Genomic DNA, 16,556 nt, shown 5'->3' with positions numbered 1-16,556 from the left:
GCCCAAGGGGAGGGCGGGAAGGTCTGAAGGGGCTTGGAACCTGGGAGGAGGGGGCGGTCAAGGCTGAGCCCCCAGGGCAGGTGGGTGGGGGCTGGGAGGACCCCCCTCCCCCGCCTTCACCCCTGCCGCCCGCACCCACGCAGCTTCCTGTGGAGAAAGTGGAAGAATCTGTGTGTAGGAGACGTGGTCTGTCTGCACAAAGACAGCATCGTCCCGGTGAGCTGGCGGGCTCCAGGGGTCACGGCCGCCCCCCACCTGTCTTCCTCCCCCCCCACCCCCCGCCCCGTGCAACACCGTCTCCTCCCACCCCGCTCCCCACCCCAGGCCGACTTGGTCTTGCTGGCCAGCACGGAGCCCAGCAGCTTGTGCTACGTAGAGACGGCTGACATCGACGGGTGAGACCAGGTTATCACTAGGGCTTTCAAGGGCCTGGGGGCTGCTTTCCCAGCCCACTTGGATATTGTGGTCCTTTGCCCTGGGAGCATGGATTGGGGGGGGCGCCTGCGAACCAGCAGGGGCAGTAAGATGCACCAGTATTTCTGGAAGCCCCACTGGGTGCCAGGTGCCAAAGCAAAAAGGCCTAGGGTTTGGCCTCAGCCCGTTGGCAAACGCACTGCGTGACCTTGGGCAAGGCCCTCTCCCTCTCTGGGCCTCAGCCTTGTGCTTGGCAGCTGGTGCACAATGGGTGCTCGGGGAAAATGCTGGAGGGGCTCTGGAAGGAGGCTGGGGACGACTTGCCCGGGCACTGTCTGTCCCCACCTTTCACCTCACTCCACTTCTCGTCACCAGGGAGACCAACTTGAAGTTCAGGCAGGCCCCGACGATCACCCACCACGAGCTGACCAGTATAAGGAAGATGGCGTCCTTCCAAGGTGGGAGCTGGCAGAGCCATCCACCCGCTCTGGGCCCTGTCTGCCCCCCTGAGCGGTGGGAGCACAGGTTTCCCACTTGCTGGGGTGGGGGATGGTGATGGGGTGCAGTGGGGTGTGTTGGGTGGCTTCTGGCCTCCAGATGGGCACAGCCAGTTCTCCTGCGTTTTCCCTTGTCTCGTTTATGCCCAGACCGTTGGGATTGGGATAGCTTTTAAGAGACGGGGTTATTCCAGGCCCATATCAAATCCCTTAAATTGATGCAACAGTGGAGGCATTTTCTGTTGTTATTACGAAATGTGCTGGGCGTTTTATCAAGTGATACATTTTATTTTTAGCACACTTCAAAGCAAACGCTTTCGGTTGTTTATGCAAAAAGGCAGCCTGTGGGAATTCCCTGGTGGTTCAGTGGTTAGGACTTGGCGCTTTCAGTGCCCGGGCCCGGGTTCAATCCCTGGTCGGGGAACTAAGATCCCGCAAGCTGCGTGGCATGGCCAGGAAAAAAAAAAAAAGGCAGCCTGTGTACACTGGCTAGCAATTCACCTGCATGGTGGGAGAGGCCCATGGGAACAGGGAACCATCCTCCACCTCCAAGTTTCTTATTTTCCACCAGGAAAGTATGACATTTCACACCGTTTCACACTAGGGATCCAGTTACTGTTTGCCAGGACCCAGCGAGGGGATACTTTTTAAAAATGATTGTCATTTTTATCATTATTCCCCTGTCATGTTGCAGAGGCAAGTTACTCTAATTGGTTCTGGAGCAGACCAGGACCCTTCTCTCCAACCACAGCCCCTCTGCTCCCAACATCCAAACACTGGTTGCATGTCTGCTCATGAATCTGGGGAAAGGCCTTCCCATCCCGATGGCTCTCTCTGGGTCCTGACCTGGCCCAGCTGCCCCAGAATTCCTGCAAGGCGTGGCCCCATTTGCCAGAGAAGGGGACCGAGGTTCAGATGGGTGGCGAGTGGCGTGGGCTTGCCCTGTGGCTCCTCCGTAGTCCTTTGCCCTTCCCCACCCGCCCAGACAGCTTTCATTTCTACGTTCAGGACAAACTCAGGCTCTGCACCCTGAGAAGGAAGGGGTGGAGCAGGTGAGGGTCATTCAGGAGCAGCCCCATGGCCCCCAGCCGACTCCCTTCTGGGGTCCCAGCCCCTACCCCGCCAGATGCTGCCAGGGGCCAGCCTTTGCATCCTGGGTGGGTTTTGTCAAACGCGAGTGAGGCCGGTGGTAGCACTTTCTCAGGGTGATGGGGGAAAGGCCCTCCCCTACCGCCTGCTGGGGAACTCTACGCTGTACCCTGCATTTGGCCCCTGTGGTTTAGGGTGCTGGATGGGGGCATCCCTTCCTTCCTTCCCTCCTCACACATTTATTGAGCACTTACTGTGTGCCAGGTGCTGGGCTGGGCCCTGGGGTCCCCAGCTCAACCGAGACAAGGCTGGCGCCTGCACTCGAGAACCTCACAGACGTTAATATCTGGTGACATCCCAGGATTGTAACCACGAGGAGGGGGCTTAATGGGGGGAGGTACCTGATCTGGCTGGAGGATCAAGGAGAGCTTCCCTGAGGAAGTATGAGTGCAACCACAGGGGATAGGACACACAAAGGTCCTGAGGCCGGGAATGGCCAGCTTTGGAGCATCCAGGAGGAGGCCGTGTGGTGGGGGTGGAGGTGTCAGCAGGTCAGGTTTGGGGCAGGGCAGGGCCTGTGAGGGTGGCCCCAGCCGGAGGATGACAGGAACATTCCCTGAGTACCCCCCGACCCCACATTGGAGAGGGGTGGCTGAGCCCAGCTATGCCCGAGACTCCCTGACCGCTGGCTCGCCCCCAGGCAAAGTGGTGTGTGAGGAACCCAACAGCCGGATGCACCACTTTGTGGGGTGCCTGGAGTGGAAGGGCAAGAAATACCCGCTGGATAGCGGCAACATCCTCCTGCGCGGCTGCAAGATCCGGAACACGGACACCTGCTATGGACTGGTCATCTACGCCGGTACAGCCACTCCGGGGACCCTGGGGCGTGTGCCGTCCAGGTCAGGAGTGGGTGGGTGAGAACCCTGAAGTCAGTGGCAAGAAGTCACATGGCCAGGCACGGCCGCTGCATGTCTGCTGCTGTGTGATGAGGGGCTCCTGGCGTGGTTTCTCTGCACGCTCAGTTCTGAAACTGTGGAAATGGACAAGTTGAGCCGGCACCTTTGTTTTGACTGGGAAAAATGGGGTGCTTGTAGTAGACGGAAGGATGGGAGGCTGGGCAGGTGGATGGTTGGGTGGGGGGATGACCCAACCTCCACCCAAGAGGGATGTAGGACGGGTGGATGGGTGAGTAGATGGAAGAGTGGATGGATAAATGGATGGATGCATGGACAGATGGACGGATGGATGGAAACCTTGCAGGTTTTGACACAAAGATCATGAAGAACTGTGGCAAGATCCATCTGAAGAGAACCAAGATAGACCATCTGATGAACAGACTGGTGGTCCTGGTGAGCTTCCCAGAGCCCCTGCCCTGGGTGGGGCGACACGGAGGAGGGGAAGGAGAGGGCCCTACCCCATATACAGAAGCCCCGGCTGTCATCTTCCAGGCCTCAGTTTCCCTCCTCTGCCAAATATGCAGCCTGATCCTGCGGACAGGTCTTCGGGCCAGAGAATGTTTTCTTAAAATGACCATTTGGGGAAAAAAAAAAAAAAAAAGTTTTTATAAAATAATATTTGATCCTGACGTTTTCCAAACCCACAGGAGATAATAAAATGCTCACCTATCCTCCACGGACGTTTAACAATCCTTAATTTTTTGCCTAACCAGCTTTACCTTTTTAAAAGTTATCGAAATAATAATTTAAAAAATAGCAGCCGCGAAGCCCGGCGGGGGGGCATCCCCTCTCTGTGCTTGTTCGTTCACACTGAGCGCGCGCGTGTCCCCGTGGGCGCGTCCCCGGGGTGTCTCGCTGCCGCCCGGGCCCCCTCACGCTGCGCCCCAACGCCCCCCCCCATCCACCGCGCAGATCTTTCTGTCCATGGTGGTAATCTCCGCGGTCCTGACCTTGGGCTTCCGGTACAAGGTGAGGGAGTTCAAGGCCAAGCACCACTACGTGTCTGCTCAGCACGTGCGCAGCGAGGCCACCCAGACCTTCTTCATCTTCTGGGGCTTCCTCGTCCTGCTCAGCGTCATGGTGCCCATGGCCATGTTCATCCTGTGAGCCCCGGGGCCGGCGCGCCCCGCCCTCTGCTGAGCTGGGAGGGAGGGGCGGGAGGGCGAGGCGGCCCGCGGGCTGGGCGGTGACCCCGCGTGCGTGCTTGGGTCCGCAGGGCCGAGTTCATCCACCTGGGGAACAGCATCTTCATCAACTGGGATGAGCGCATGTACTACGAGCCCCAGGACTTGCCCGCCAAAGCGCGAAGCACCAGCCTCAACGACCTGCTGGGCCAGGTGGAGTACATCTTCTCCGACAAGACGGGAACGCTCACACAGAACATCATGACCTTCAAGAAGTGCTGCATCAACGGCGTTATCTACGGTGGGGCCCCGCCCCGCCCGGCCGCCTTCCCGGGCCCACCAGCCCTCCGCCTCCCCCACTGGGACCCGCCACACGGGGCCGCCCCCGTCCTGAGACCTCCATGGGTGCTGCCCGCACCCAGCATCCCGCCCAGATTGGTGCCCCAGAACCGTTGCCAAAGGGCTTCTTCTCACTTGGGGGTCGGCAAGCTATTCCTGTAAAGGACCCACGACAAGTCAGTATCTTTGGCCGCTGGGACAGCCCCCTCTCTGTCCTGGGAAAGCAGCCGCCTCTCGCAGGGACGACGAATTTTTGAATTTCATAGCATTTCCACGTGTCAGATAAGATAATATTCCTCTTTCAATTTTCTCCCAACTATCTAGAAATGCGAAGAACATTCTTAGCTTCGCAGGCCACACAGAAACTGGTGCAGAGGGAGTCTAGTTTATAATTAGCGGACACGGTGTAGACCGGGAGCCCACAGAGGACCCCACTGGGCAGTCGCCAGCATGACAAATAGACCTGGGCCCACGCCCTCGGGTAGATGCCACCTGACCCTCAGCCAGGCTCTCGGAGTGATGGGGGGCACTGGGGTTGAGCGGCACCAACCCCAGGCTGGGTCCTCTGATGTTTCTAGAAGTGCTTCGGACCCAGGTTTTCATGTGAAATCACCCGAGTTTTCAAAGCAGGTAGCCAAGTCCAAATTTTAAAAGGACACCAGGGACGTCCCTGGTGGTCCAGTGGTTAAGACTCTGCGCTTCCACTGCAGGGGGCACAGGTTCGATCCCTGGTCGGGGAACTAAGATCCCGCATGCTGCACAGCATGGCAGGGGAGGAAAAAAAAAAGAAAAAAAAAGACACCATGAGGAAGTCAAACTAAAACATGTTCCACAGGGCTGAGCCCCACTCTGGGACGCCCTCCCAGGGCCCCTGGGACACGGGGCTGCATCCTTTGCCTCCTCCGGGCAGAAGCTGAGGCTGGGGCCTTTGGCTGCTTGGGGCGTTGGGTCCAGAGCTCAGGCCTGGCTGGTCCAGCTGCATCCGGCGTCCCCAGGAAGCCCGGACCGGGGAGGGGGCGCTGTGGGACCCCATGCAGGGCCCAGGAGCTGAGGCCTGAAGCAGGGTCTTTCCCCAGGCTCAGAGGAAGAGGACACCCTACTCAAGGTGAGCCCGGCCGCCCTGAAGCCCCAGATGGTGGGGGCACGGACAGGGACCCACCCAGGGCTGGCCTGTCCCCCCACTGCCCCCCAGGAGGACCCCTACCTCTGGAACAAGTTTGCCGACGGGAAGCTGCACTTCCGCAACGCAGAGCTCCTGCAGGCTGTGCGGGCCAACCAGGACCGGAGGGTGCGCGAGTTCTGGCGCGTACTGGCCATCTGCCACACGGTGATGGTGCGGGAGAAGAACAGTGAGCCTGCCCCCAGGGCTGCCTCCGCCCTGGCCTCCTGAGACACTCTCCCGCCCAACTCCCGGGGCCCTCTCAGCCGGGTTAGAGGGTGCGCAGGCCCCTGGCCCGAGCCCCAACCTTTTCCGCAGAGGGTGTCCGGGCCTGTCATCGCGCAGGGAGGAGGAGGTCATGGACATTGGGAGCCAAGCTTAGAGGTTGTGCCGGCGCAAGAGACCGTCATCCCGCAAATACCTGACGGGCACCTCCTGTGTCCACTTTCTCCCTGTGCTAAGGCTGCGCAGATGGTTGGGTGGTGGGTCACTGATGGAGGGCAGGCTCTCAGCCCCCTCCCCCTCCTCCACCCCACCCCCCTCCCGGGCCAGACCAGCTGTTGTACCAGGCAGCTTCCCCAGACGAGGAGGCGCTGGTCACGGCAGCCCGGAATTTCGGCTACGTGTTCCTGGCACGCACGCAGAACAGCATCACTGTGATGGAGCTGGGAGAGGAGCGGGTGTACCAGGTCCTGGCCATGATGGACTTCAACAGCGTGCGCAAGCGGATGTCGGTGCTGGGTGAGCCCCTGTGGCTCCAGGTGGGGTGGGGGGAGGCGGAGAGGGGAGCGTGTGTGGGCAGCCAGGGCTCTTCCTCCACAGTCCGCAACCCCGAGGGCTCCATCTACCTCTACACCAAAGGGGCCGACACGGTCATCTATGAGCGCCTGCAGAAGAAAGGCCTGATGGAGCGGACCACGGAGGAGGCCTTGGCCGTGAGTCCCTGTGGGAAGGGAGGGTGGAGGGGCAGGGTCAAGGGCACAGGGACAGGAGGAGAAGGGCAGGAAAGGAGAGTGTGCAGAGAAATGGCCTCAGGTACCCAGGGCGGCCATGTACAGTTGATCAGGTTGTGCACTGTTCTGCCCAACACGCACACACACACACACACACACACACACACACGCACACACACACATATACACACACACACACAGAGACTGGAGAGGGAGCCAAACTCCAAGCTGCACCTGCCCAAAGGGAACATCTTTTTCTCAGTCACGCAAGGACACCCTGTGGTTGGGCTTTTGCTCTGGTTGCTACCCCCCTACCCCAGCCAGGCCTAGGTTTCAGGACACGCTCAGCCTTCTCTGCCCCAAAACTTTTGTCTCCGTGGGTGAAGCCCAAACGCCTTGGCCCAACTTTCCAGGCTGTGTCTTTCTGTGTTCTGCTGTCCTGTCTAGCCTGGTCCCTCCTTGCCCTCGAGGGGTTCCCCGGAACCCCAGTTTCTGGCTTGCAGTTTCCTCCATGCTCAGGTGTTGCCTCAGGACCTTTGCACACGCTATTCCCTCTGCTAGGAATGCCTTCCTCCACTCTGGCGCTCAGTTAGTATCCTTTGGCCCTCAAGGTTCAGCCTTAGGTCCCCACCTCCAGGGAGCTGTTCCCGCACCAACCCTGACATGGGGCTGTCCTGTAGTGCTGGCCCAGCCCTGACCCTGCAGGTCCCCAGCCTCACCCAGCACAGGGGCCAGCGGGGCTGTTTGTGCAAAGAAATGTCCTGTGTCCCTCCACACCACACGGGGGCCTCCCAGACTGCCCTGTTCTACCTCTGCCGGGAGGGGGGTGGGGAGCAGGCATCTGGTTTGTGACCCAGAACTGAGGAAGTGCAGTCAGAACCATGACCCAGAGCCCAGGAGCTCGGCAAGACGGCTTGGCTTAACCGCCTATGGAGCGGATGGGGAAACTGAGGCACGAGAGGAGCACAGGCCTGTCTGGAGCTCCTGACCTGTCCAAGCTCGGCCGCTCAAGCCCACCTCCAGTCAGGAACAGAAGCAAGACCCGGGGCAACAAGCAAAAAGCCTGGGGGAGGGTTGGGGCGTAGGAGGGAAGGAAGGAGCCACGATGGGACCCCCTGGGACAAGCGAGCTCTGGGTCTTCCCTGGGGTCTAGAGACAGAGTCCCCAGGATCCTTCCGGTTCCACCCACCCCAGAGGCCTCAGCTCCTTGAAAAATGAGGCAGAGGGAGGGGTCTGGGGCTGGGGGAGCCCTGACGGCAGAGGGTTCTGGCAGGGCTGCACCCAGTGTCTTGCAGAATAGTTAGAATTTGCCTCACAAAGCAGGGGGAATGGCAGGTGCGAGGTCTGGGGGCAAAACAGAGCTGGGCATCTTCAGGGGGGTGGGGGGGTGGGGTGCGGGCTGAGACAGAGCGGGTGTGGAGCAGGGGCGGCACGTGGTCCCAGCTCCCCCTGCCCGGGAAGGCAGACTGTGGGTGGCGGGTAGGTTGGGTGACCCCAGGCAGAGAGAGAGGGCTGGAGGGGTGCCCGGGTGAGGGGGCAGGGGTTGGCGGGGGTGGCAGCGCCGCCTGCCCACCCGGGGCCCAGTCCTTCGCCAAGCAGACCCTGCGGACACTGTGCGTGGCCTGCAAGGAGGTGGACGAAGACATGTACGAAGAGTGGCGCCAGCGGCACCAGGAAGCCAGCATCCTGCTGCAGAACCGTGCCCACGCCCTGCACCAGGTGTATGAGGAGATGGAGCAGAACCTCCAGGTGGGTGGAGCTCAGGGGGAGGGGCGCCCGCACCCCAGCTCCAGCCCCTCAGCCCCACCAGGGAGCTGGGTCCCTGCTCAGTCTGTCCCCACGCCCACCTCCAGCTGCTGGGAGCCACAGCCATCGAGGACAGGCTCCAGGACGGTGTCCTCGACACCATCAAGTGTCTCAAGCAGGGGAACATCAAAGTGTGGGTTCTCACAGGGGACAAGCAAGGTGGGTCCCAGGGCGGCCACCCCCAACATGGGGAGAAGGGAGGCGCGGGGAGAGCTCACCCCTGCCCAGGCACCACCGTCGGCCCATCCCTCTTGTCTGAGTTCAGCATTGCCCTCCACCTTGTCCCTGGGAAGGGAGGACCGGGAACAATGGACTGGGGTCCCCTGGGCGCCTCCCTCGGGTGGGCCGCTGCCATGCTGAGCGTCTCCTTGGGGTTTGGCCCCCTGGCAGCGCCATGCGGTGGGGCCCTCATTACCCCTGCCTCACAGGTGGCCCAGCGGGGCTCAGAGAGCATGGGCACCTGCCGAGGTTGCCCAGCCACCCAGGAGCCAAGCTGGAATGGAGCCTCAGGTCCTGTGGCCGTGGAGCTCTGACTCCACCCTGCTGAGGCTTCTTTGGGGACCCACTGGGCATGGGTGCCCGCAGGGCTGCATTAGAACTTCTGTGGGCAGGAGGCACGTACACACAAAGTATTTAGAATGACGTTTAACAGCTGTGCTGGTGTAAAGACAAATATCCAGGCTGGATTTTTATATTCATTTTTTTCCCGCTTCTTTATTTTTTTTAAACAAATTAATTCATTTTTGTGGGTTCCTAGAAGTGCCCTGAGGCCCTAAGCATGATATGTCTAACGATCCCTTGGCCCTGGCCCCAGACCCACCTCCCACTGGCAGCCCAGCTCCAGCCAGGCGAGTGGAATGGAGCCCCCTCTGCTCAGAGCTGCAACCAAAGTCTCAGGGCTGACTCTCATTGGCTGGCCTGGTCACATGCCCTCCTCCAAACCAATTGCTGTGGCCAGGGGGAGGGGCATGCTGCTGTGATGTGCAGAGTGGGCGTGGCCCCCAGGCAGGGGGCCGTGGAGGGGCTGAGCTGGGCTGGTTTGCAGAGACAGCGGTGAACATCGGCTTTGCCTGCCAGCTGCTCTCGGAGAATATGATCATTCTGGAGGAGAAGGAGATTGTGTAAGAAGTGGGGGTTGGGTGGTTGGGTGGATGAGCCTGTGTTGGGGGGGGTCAGGGTGGGGGCAGGGCACCCATGGCCCAGGCGTGGCTCTGGGGTCTGCAGAATGCCCTCAGCGTCTGCCTGGTGGGGGGCTCCCAGAGGGGGAAGCCAAGGCACAGCTGGGGAGTGGGTAGAAGGAAGCCTGTGTGGCTGGTGTGGCTGAGCCCCTGCTGGACCCCTGCAGGCGGATCCTGGAGGTCTACTGGGAGAGCAACAATAGCCTGCAGGGTGGCAAGAAGGGCCACCTGAAGAAACAGCTCCCCCTGCAGGTCAAAATGGCCTTGGTCATTAACGGGGAGTTCCTGGTCAGTGTCAGCCCAGGGTGGGCAGCGGGGCCCTGGTACCTGGGAGGGGGCTGGGAGGAGCCGTGGTCTGGGGCTGGGGACGGCCTCCACCAAAAGGCCCCCAGATGTGGTGTTGGACCAGCCAAGGCGAAGGGCCTGAAGTGTCACACCGAGAGATGGTTCTCAGCAGGGCGAGAGCAAGGGAAGGATGCAGTCAGGTCCAGCCGGGAGGAGGGCCCATTCGGGGCGTTCCTGGAGGGGAGGGGTGCAGCTGAGTGACGCGCCCCCTGTCCCCCGCGGGCCAGGACCAGCTGCTGCTCTCCCTGCGCAAGGAGCCCCGGGCCCTGGTCCAGAACGTGAGCTTGGATGAGGAGGAGCCCTGGCAGGAGCCCAGAGAGGAGAGGGCGGACTTCCTGCAGACCAGGCGCCTGTCCCTGATGTGGCGGGTCCTTGGGATCCAGCTGTGGAACACGGGGCTGGCACCGCAGGACAAGGGCTACAAAGCCCTTGAGAGCGCCGAGGTGCGACGGGAGCGGGCCTTCGTGGAGCTGGCCTCCCGGTGCCAAGCGGTCATCTGCTGCCGGGTGACGCCCAAGCAGAAGGCCTTGATCGTGGCACTGGTCAAGAAATACCAGGACGTGGTGACCCTGGCCGTCGGGGACGGGGCCAATGATGTCAGCATGATTAAGAGTGGGTGGCGGGCAGCAGCGCGGGGGGAGGCTGGCGGCCGGCAGCAGTTGGGGGTGGTAGCTGAGGGACCCGGGGCCGACAGGCTGCGTGTGCCCCTGCAGCTGCGGACATTGGCGTGGGGCTGGCGGGTCAGGAGGGCAATCAGGCGGTGCAGAACAGCGACTATGTGCTGGCCCAGTTCTGCTTCCTGCGGCGGCTGCTGCTGGTGCATGGCCGTTGGTCCTACATGCGCGTCTGCAAGTTCCTGCGCTACTTTATCTACAAGACGCTGGCCAGCATGATGGTCCAGATCTGGTTCGCTTTCTACAGCGGCTTCACTGCCCAGGTGCGCTGGAGGGAACTCCCCTCTTGGGGCGGGGGCGGTGCTCTGGGATTGCCGTGTCCTTCCCACAGCCTCCAGGAAGGCAGCAGGCAGGCTCACACTCTGGGGTCCTCACGGGGCAGAACTTGCCTGAAGTCACAGAGCAACACAGACTTTTATTTGGCTGCATTCATAGAGGTGTAGATTCCAGATGAAGGGAAGGGATGGTTCCATGCCCAGCTCAGTGCCAAGCATTTTCAGGGATATTTGGCAAATTTGAGCTTTGGAGCAAGGGCAGGACAGGTGCTCCAAATATACATCCTTCAAGGGGAGAGAACGAGAGCTTGAACTTGAGAGAAGATAAGACTATGGGGGCTGGGTCCCTAACTTCAAGACTCTTGACAGTATCATGGTGAATACTAGCTGTGCTCTCCAGAGCGTTAGAGGAGTTGTAGGGCAGTGATGTCCCCTGTGTGCAAGGAAATTGTCTGAAGATAGAGTACTGTGAGAGGGAATGAGCTTCCCATCACTAATGCCCAGGCATTAGAGAGAGAGCTTTACAGCAGCACCCCTCATAAATATATATATTTTTGTTTTACTTTTTACTTCTAGATATTTTCTTCTTTTAGATGCTGCTATAAATGGAATTGTTTCCATAATTCACTTTTGAGATTGCTTATTGCTGGTGTATAGAAACAGTTTTTTGTGTGTGTTGATCTGTGTGCCCTTCCACTTTGTTGAATTTGTTTATTGGCTCTAGTAGCTTTCCTGTGAATCCTTTGGGATTTTCTGCATATAGATCCTGTTCTCTGCAAATAGAGATAGTTTTACCTCTCCCTTTCCAATTTGGATACTTTTTATTTCTTTTTCCTGACTAATTGCTCTGGCTAGGACTTCCAGTGCAATGTTGAATTGCCATGGTGAAAGCAGGCACCTTTGTCTTGTTCCTGATCTTAGAGGGGACAGTGTCCAGTCTTTCTGTATTTGTTAATTGGAACTCTTCCATGGGAAGAACTGTTCCTTCTCCCCTATTTATTTATTCAATTATTTATTCCCATCAGTGTGGACTCGTGGGTGTTTATTTTATTCTATGCTTTGTTGCTCAAGTTGTCCCCGATTTGCCCCTTTGTCATGTGCCTGCTCTTCTCCAAGTACATCCTCACTTCCTGGTGCTACAGGAGGTTCCAGGCCCATTTTGTCTTTTCCGTGCCCCAACCCTGGAATGAGCCATTCCCATATGGAGCCCTGGTTCTCTTCACCAGAGAATGGTAGCTAGACACCAAGATCCAAGTGCTTAGTGTGGTCATTGCTACTGGGATGCCATTACCCTCTCAGTAGACAGAGCTAGGAAATGCACACATATTAACCCATGTTTAGATGCAAATCTATATCGCTATCTGCACCTATCCATCTATCTATTTTTGTGTATGTGAGTTCACACCGATACCTCTGATTCCTGACCCACAGAACAAGGCTCAGCTTAGCCTTTTCCTTTTACTGCTTTGTGACTCTTATCTCCAATGGTGAGAAACTTGATTCTGGTCAAAAGTTTGATCGTTACTTATTTGCTCAATCCCAGAATGCATATAAAGTGGTGAAACTGATATTCTTTTAACTAGTCTGGATTCATGCATTCGGGAAGGGAGCTGGGCTATTTGTCTGTGAGGTCTCTTCCAACTGTCCTACCCATCAGTGATTTCCTAAATCGAAAATGATCTAAAAACACACTCTCTAGCCGTTTTCCCTCCTGTAGCTTTTTATTGAAGTCATCCACTTAGAACAGGCTCAAAGGTGCTGCTTTAAAAGGATTAGACCGTGCTTTTTCTCTCTGCCTTTTATTTTTTTTAATAAATTTATTTATTTAGTTAGTTTTAGCTGTGTTGGGTCTTCGTTTCTGTGCGAGGGCTTTCTCCAGTTGCGGCGAGTGGGGGCCACTCTTCATCGCGGTGCGCGGGCCTCTCACTGTCGCGGCCTCTCCCGTTGTGGAGCACAGGCTCCAGACGCGCAGGCTCAGTAGTTGTGGCTCACGGGCTTAGTTGCTCCGCGGCATGTGGGTTCTTCCCAGACCAGGGCTCGCACCCGTGTCCCCTGCATTGGCAGGCAGATTCTTAACCACTGCGCCACCAGGGAAGCCCCTCTCTGCCTTTTATCTTTCAGTCTTTATCGTTTAATGTGGCGCTGATCTTAGCCCCAATCTTGCTTGCAACTTGACTTTCGAAGTCACCTGGAATCCTCTCCAGGTGCCGACCTAGCTTGGGTGGGTTTCCTCAGGTAAAGGCTGGTTTCTGTTTCTGGCCATTTGGCTCTGAAGGCTCACCTCATTCTCCCTCCCCTCTCCCCCTCTCCCCCACCCCACACCCAGCCTCTGTATGAAGGCTGGTTCCTGGCGCTCTTCAACCTGCTATACACCACCCTCCCGGTTCTCTACATTGGGCTCTTCGAGCAGGTGAGCAGCTGCATGCCTTGCCTCCTGCTTCCCTGTAGACGCTCCTGTCTCTGCCCCACCTTCTCCTCCTGGGGGACTGGGGTGGGGTGGGGGACGTCCCCACCTGGTCCCTAGAGAGCCGGCTTCCCCACTGCAAACTCAACAGGACGTGAGCGCCGAGCGGAGCCTGGAGTTGCCCGAGCTGTATATGGCGGGCCAGAAGGACGAGCTCTTCAACTACTGGGTCTTTCTCCAAGCCGTTGCCCATGGCACGGCCACGTCCCTGGTCAACTTCTTCATGACCCTGTGGATCAGCCGGGACTCAGCTGGGCCTGTCAGCTTCAGTGACTATCAGTCTTTCGCGGTGATCGTAGCCCTGTCGGGACTGCTGTCCATCACCATGGAGGTAGGCATGGCCGCCTGCCCACCCCACCCCAGGGGACCTCAGACAGGCACTGAGGTCTCCCCGCTCAGTGACCTGCCCCTTCACGGGCCCCAGGGGCCGGGCCGCCACCCTCCCCACGGAGAGCCACCCGGGGTTCCTGGCCCCGCTGCCTTAACGCCCCCTCCCTGTTTAGATCATCCTCATCACCAAGTACTGGACCGTCCTGTCTGTGCTGGCCATTTTCTTCAGCCTTGGCTTCTACGCGGTCATGACCTGGCTCACCCAGAGCATCTGGCTCTTCAAAGTCTCCCCCAAGACCTTCCCGTTTCTGTGTGAGCCCCCAGCAGGGACGGGGCAGTGGGGGGGACCCCAGTCGGAGCACCCTCTCTGAACCTCGGTCTCCTTGGCCATACAGGTGGGGGTGTGTGTGTGCAGGGGATGTCGGTGTCTTTTGGGAATTTTCACAAAGGCATCCCTGGGGTAAAGGGAGGGGAAGGAGATGGGGCGTTGGGGGGTGAGGGGCACCAAGCAGGCCCTGGGGAGGCTACACCCCAGGCCATTCATGACCCTGCCCTGTCACCAGACGCTGACCTCAGCGTGCTGTCCCAGCCCCCCATCCTGCTGGTGATCCTGCTGAACGTGTCACTGAACACCCTGCCCGTGCTGGCCTTCCGCATCATCTACCAAGCCCTCCAGAAGCCAGGGCCCAAGGTGAGGGGCGGGGGTACCCACCGCATATGTGGGACCCCAGCAGCTGGAGCCTGAGCTGGGAGCCGGGGACTCGACAGAGACGCAGAGCTGGGGGTACAAGGATGGAGACCAGACACACGCCCAGTGCCCCCAGGGGGCCCAAAGGACAGGCCTCAGGGCCCCAGAGGGGAGGCCGCACTTCCTGGGGAGGAAGCAGTGGAAGCACGCAAAAGGCCAGTGCTGGTGCTGTCAGACTTCCGCCAGGAAGTAACTAGGGCTTGGGGGTCGAGGTGACAGGAGTGACTTGGAAATGGGGCAGGCAAAAGGGGGACTTAGGAGTAACCCCAGTGTTCGTCGGCAGATGATGGATAAACAAAATGTGATATAGACATACAGAAGAATACTAGTCTTAAAAAGGATGGAGTTTCTGACACCTACTACGATGTGGATGAACCTTGAGGACATGATGCTCAGTGATATAAACCAGACACAAAAGGACAAATACTGTCTGATCCCACTCACAGGAGGTCCCCAGAGGAGTCACATCCATAGAGACAGGAAGTAGATGGTGGGGGCCAGGGCCTGGGGGAGGGGTGGGGAGTCAGTGTTTCTTGGGGACAGAGCTTCAGTTTGGGAAGATGAGAAAGTTCTGGAGATGATGGTGGGGATGGTTGCACGACAATGTGAATGGACTTAATGCCACTGAGCTGTGCACTTAAAAATGGTTGAAATGGTACATTTTATGTTATGTGTATTTTACCACAATGAAAAATGGTGGAGGAGAGGACTCACTGGCTCATGGAATCAGAATCTAGAAGGATGGGTCTCAGCTGGGCTGGGCCCCAGAATTGACTGGAATGGTGGACTAGGACATGGCCACAAACCTGCCACCTTCAGCCACACAGGCTGGACATAGGGCTGCCCCAGACTCTGATTGGCTGATCCAAAGTCAGGTCCTAGGGAAGGAATCTGATGGGCTGGTCCAAAGTCAGGTCCCACGGGACTTCCCTGGGGGTCCAGTGGTTAGAACTCTGCACTTCCATGGCAAGGGGCACGGGTTTGATCCCTAGTTGGGGAACTAGGATTCCACATGCTGCGCGGTGTGGCCGATAAAAAAGAAAAAGAAAAAAGTCAGGTCCCATGGAGGACTCCAGTTGGGTCAACTTGGGTAGGAAAGAGCCTGGCCAATCAATGGTGGCCAAGGGCCCTGATTGGCCCCCACTGGAGGGGCAGGTGACCCGAAAGCAGTCAACATGGCTTGGGAGCCTGATGACTCCTGCTTTCCCCTTTGCTCTGTAGGAGGAGGAGGAGAAGACCACAAGTGAGGAGATCATCACCGTGGAGCCCATACCCCATGTCCTCCGGGAGGCACGGACCCGGCGCTCCAGCTATGCCTTCTCCCACCGGGAGGGCTATGCGGACCTCATCACGCAGGGCACAATTCTGCGGAGGTCACCAGGGGTCAACAGCGACATGCTGGTTGATCACACGAGGCCACCCGATGAACTGCCCTCGAGCATGGAGGAGTCCTCCTGGTACCCCAGGAAGATGTCGTTCCTGGGGAGGAACAGGCGCCAGCACCAGGGGAAGGTGTCCTCCGAGGATGTGCAGCCTGCCTCTGAGGTGAGCTCATCCGTGCCTGTAGATGGGCAGTCCTCTCCTTATCAGGAGAGCCAGCACTCTCTCACCAAAAACCGGCTGTCCGGTTCTCTCCAGGAGAAGCTGCCGAAGAGGCAGGAGAGGTCACTGTCATATGAGCCGTGGCCATATACTCCCGAGAGTCTGCCACCAACCAAGGAGACACCACTATCAGCGGAGGAGAGCCAGATGACATCTTCTGAGAGCCAGATGCTGTCTTCAAGCCAGCTGTCTTTGAAGAGCCAGTCAGCACACTTGCAGGAGAAGACATCCCTCTGGAAGATCCGGAAACTGTCCTGGAAGAACTGGCCATACACCTGGCAAAAGGAGCCCGGGCCCCCCAAGGAGGGGACGGTGCCAGTTTCCAACTCGAACCTCACTGCTCTGATGGAAACTCCGCCACCAACTGCGAGAGGATCATCCACCAGCGAGCAGCCGATGGAGGTGGAGCCCTCACCTGTGGAGAGGCAGCCGTCACCCATGGAGTGGCTGCCAGGGCCCAGCGAGGGTCAAACTCCACCTGATCTGGCAGGGCTGCCGCCCTCGCCTGAGGAACAGCAGTGACTGCCCAGGCTTAGTAAGTGTCACCCGGCATCACGAGGCCTTCCCCCAAAGACAGGGGCTCCACCTGCTCTTCTTTCTCTA

General features: G+C 58.6%; 1 protein-coding gene across 1 annotated transcript in view; it reads left to right on the top strand.

Annotated features, from left to right (window-relative positions):
- Positions 1 to 16,556, top strand: part of ATP8B3 (ATPase phospholipid transporting 8B3) — a 24,182-nt gene extending 7,626 nt beyond the window's left edge. The window contains exons 9-31 of the mRNA XM_059919183.1: positions 144 to 216; positions 325 to 395; positions 790 to 872; positions 2,701 to 2,859; positions 3,261 to 3,349; positions 3,869 to 4,059; positions 4,173 to 4,381; positions 5,496 to 5,524; positions 5,612 to 5,774; positions 6,125 to 6,319; positions 6,401 to 6,513; positions 8,116 to 8,280; positions 8,385 to 8,496; positions 9,383 to 9,458; positions 9,683 to 9,803; positions 10,088 to 10,472; positions 10,574 to 10,797; positions 13,136 to 13,219; positions 13,365 to 13,604; positions 13,777 to 13,915; positions 14,167 to 14,294; positions 15,573 to 15,896; positions 15,990 to 16,556. Of these exons, the coding sequence (XP_059775166.1) occupies positions 144 to 216; positions 325 to 395; positions 790 to 872; positions 2,701 to 2,859; positions 3,261 to 3,349; positions 3,869 to 4,059; positions 4,173 to 4,381; positions 5,496 to 5,524; positions 5,612 to 5,774; positions 6,125 to 6,319; positions 6,401 to 6,513; positions 8,116 to 8,280; positions 8,385 to 8,496; positions 9,383 to 9,458; positions 9,683 to 9,803; positions 10,088 to 10,472; positions 10,574 to 10,797; positions 13,136 to 13,219; positions 13,365 to 13,604; positions 13,777 to 13,915; positions 14,167 to 14,294; positions 15,573 to 15,896; positions 15,990 to 16,475 (3,859 nt within the window). The 3' untranslated portion in view covers positions 16,476 to 16,556. The remainder of the gene's footprint in view (positions 1 to 143; positions 217 to 324; positions 396 to 789; positions 873 to 2,700; positions 2,860 to 3,260; positions 3,350 to 3,868; positions 4,060 to 4,172; positions 4,382 to 5,495; positions 5,525 to 5,611; positions 5,775 to 6,124; positions 6,320 to 6,400; positions 6,514 to 8,115; positions 8,281 to 8,384; positions 8,497 to 9,382; positions 9,459 to 9,682; positions 9,804 to 10,087; positions 10,473 to 10,573; positions 10,798 to 13,135; positions 13,220 to 13,364; positions 13,605 to 13,776; positions 13,916 to 14,166; positions 14,295 to 15,572; positions 15,897 to 15,989) is intronic.

This window comes from Balaenoptera ricei, chromosome 3 (genome assembly GCF_028023285.1).
Source record: "Balaenoptera ricei isolate mBalRic1 chromosome 3, mBalRic1.hap2, whole genome shotgun sequence".
Lineage (NCBI taxonomy): Eukaryota > Metazoa > Chordata > Mammalia > Artiodactyla > Balaenopteridae > Balaenoptera > Balaenoptera ricei.
This window is presented reverse-complemented; position numbering and strand designations above follow the sequence as displayed.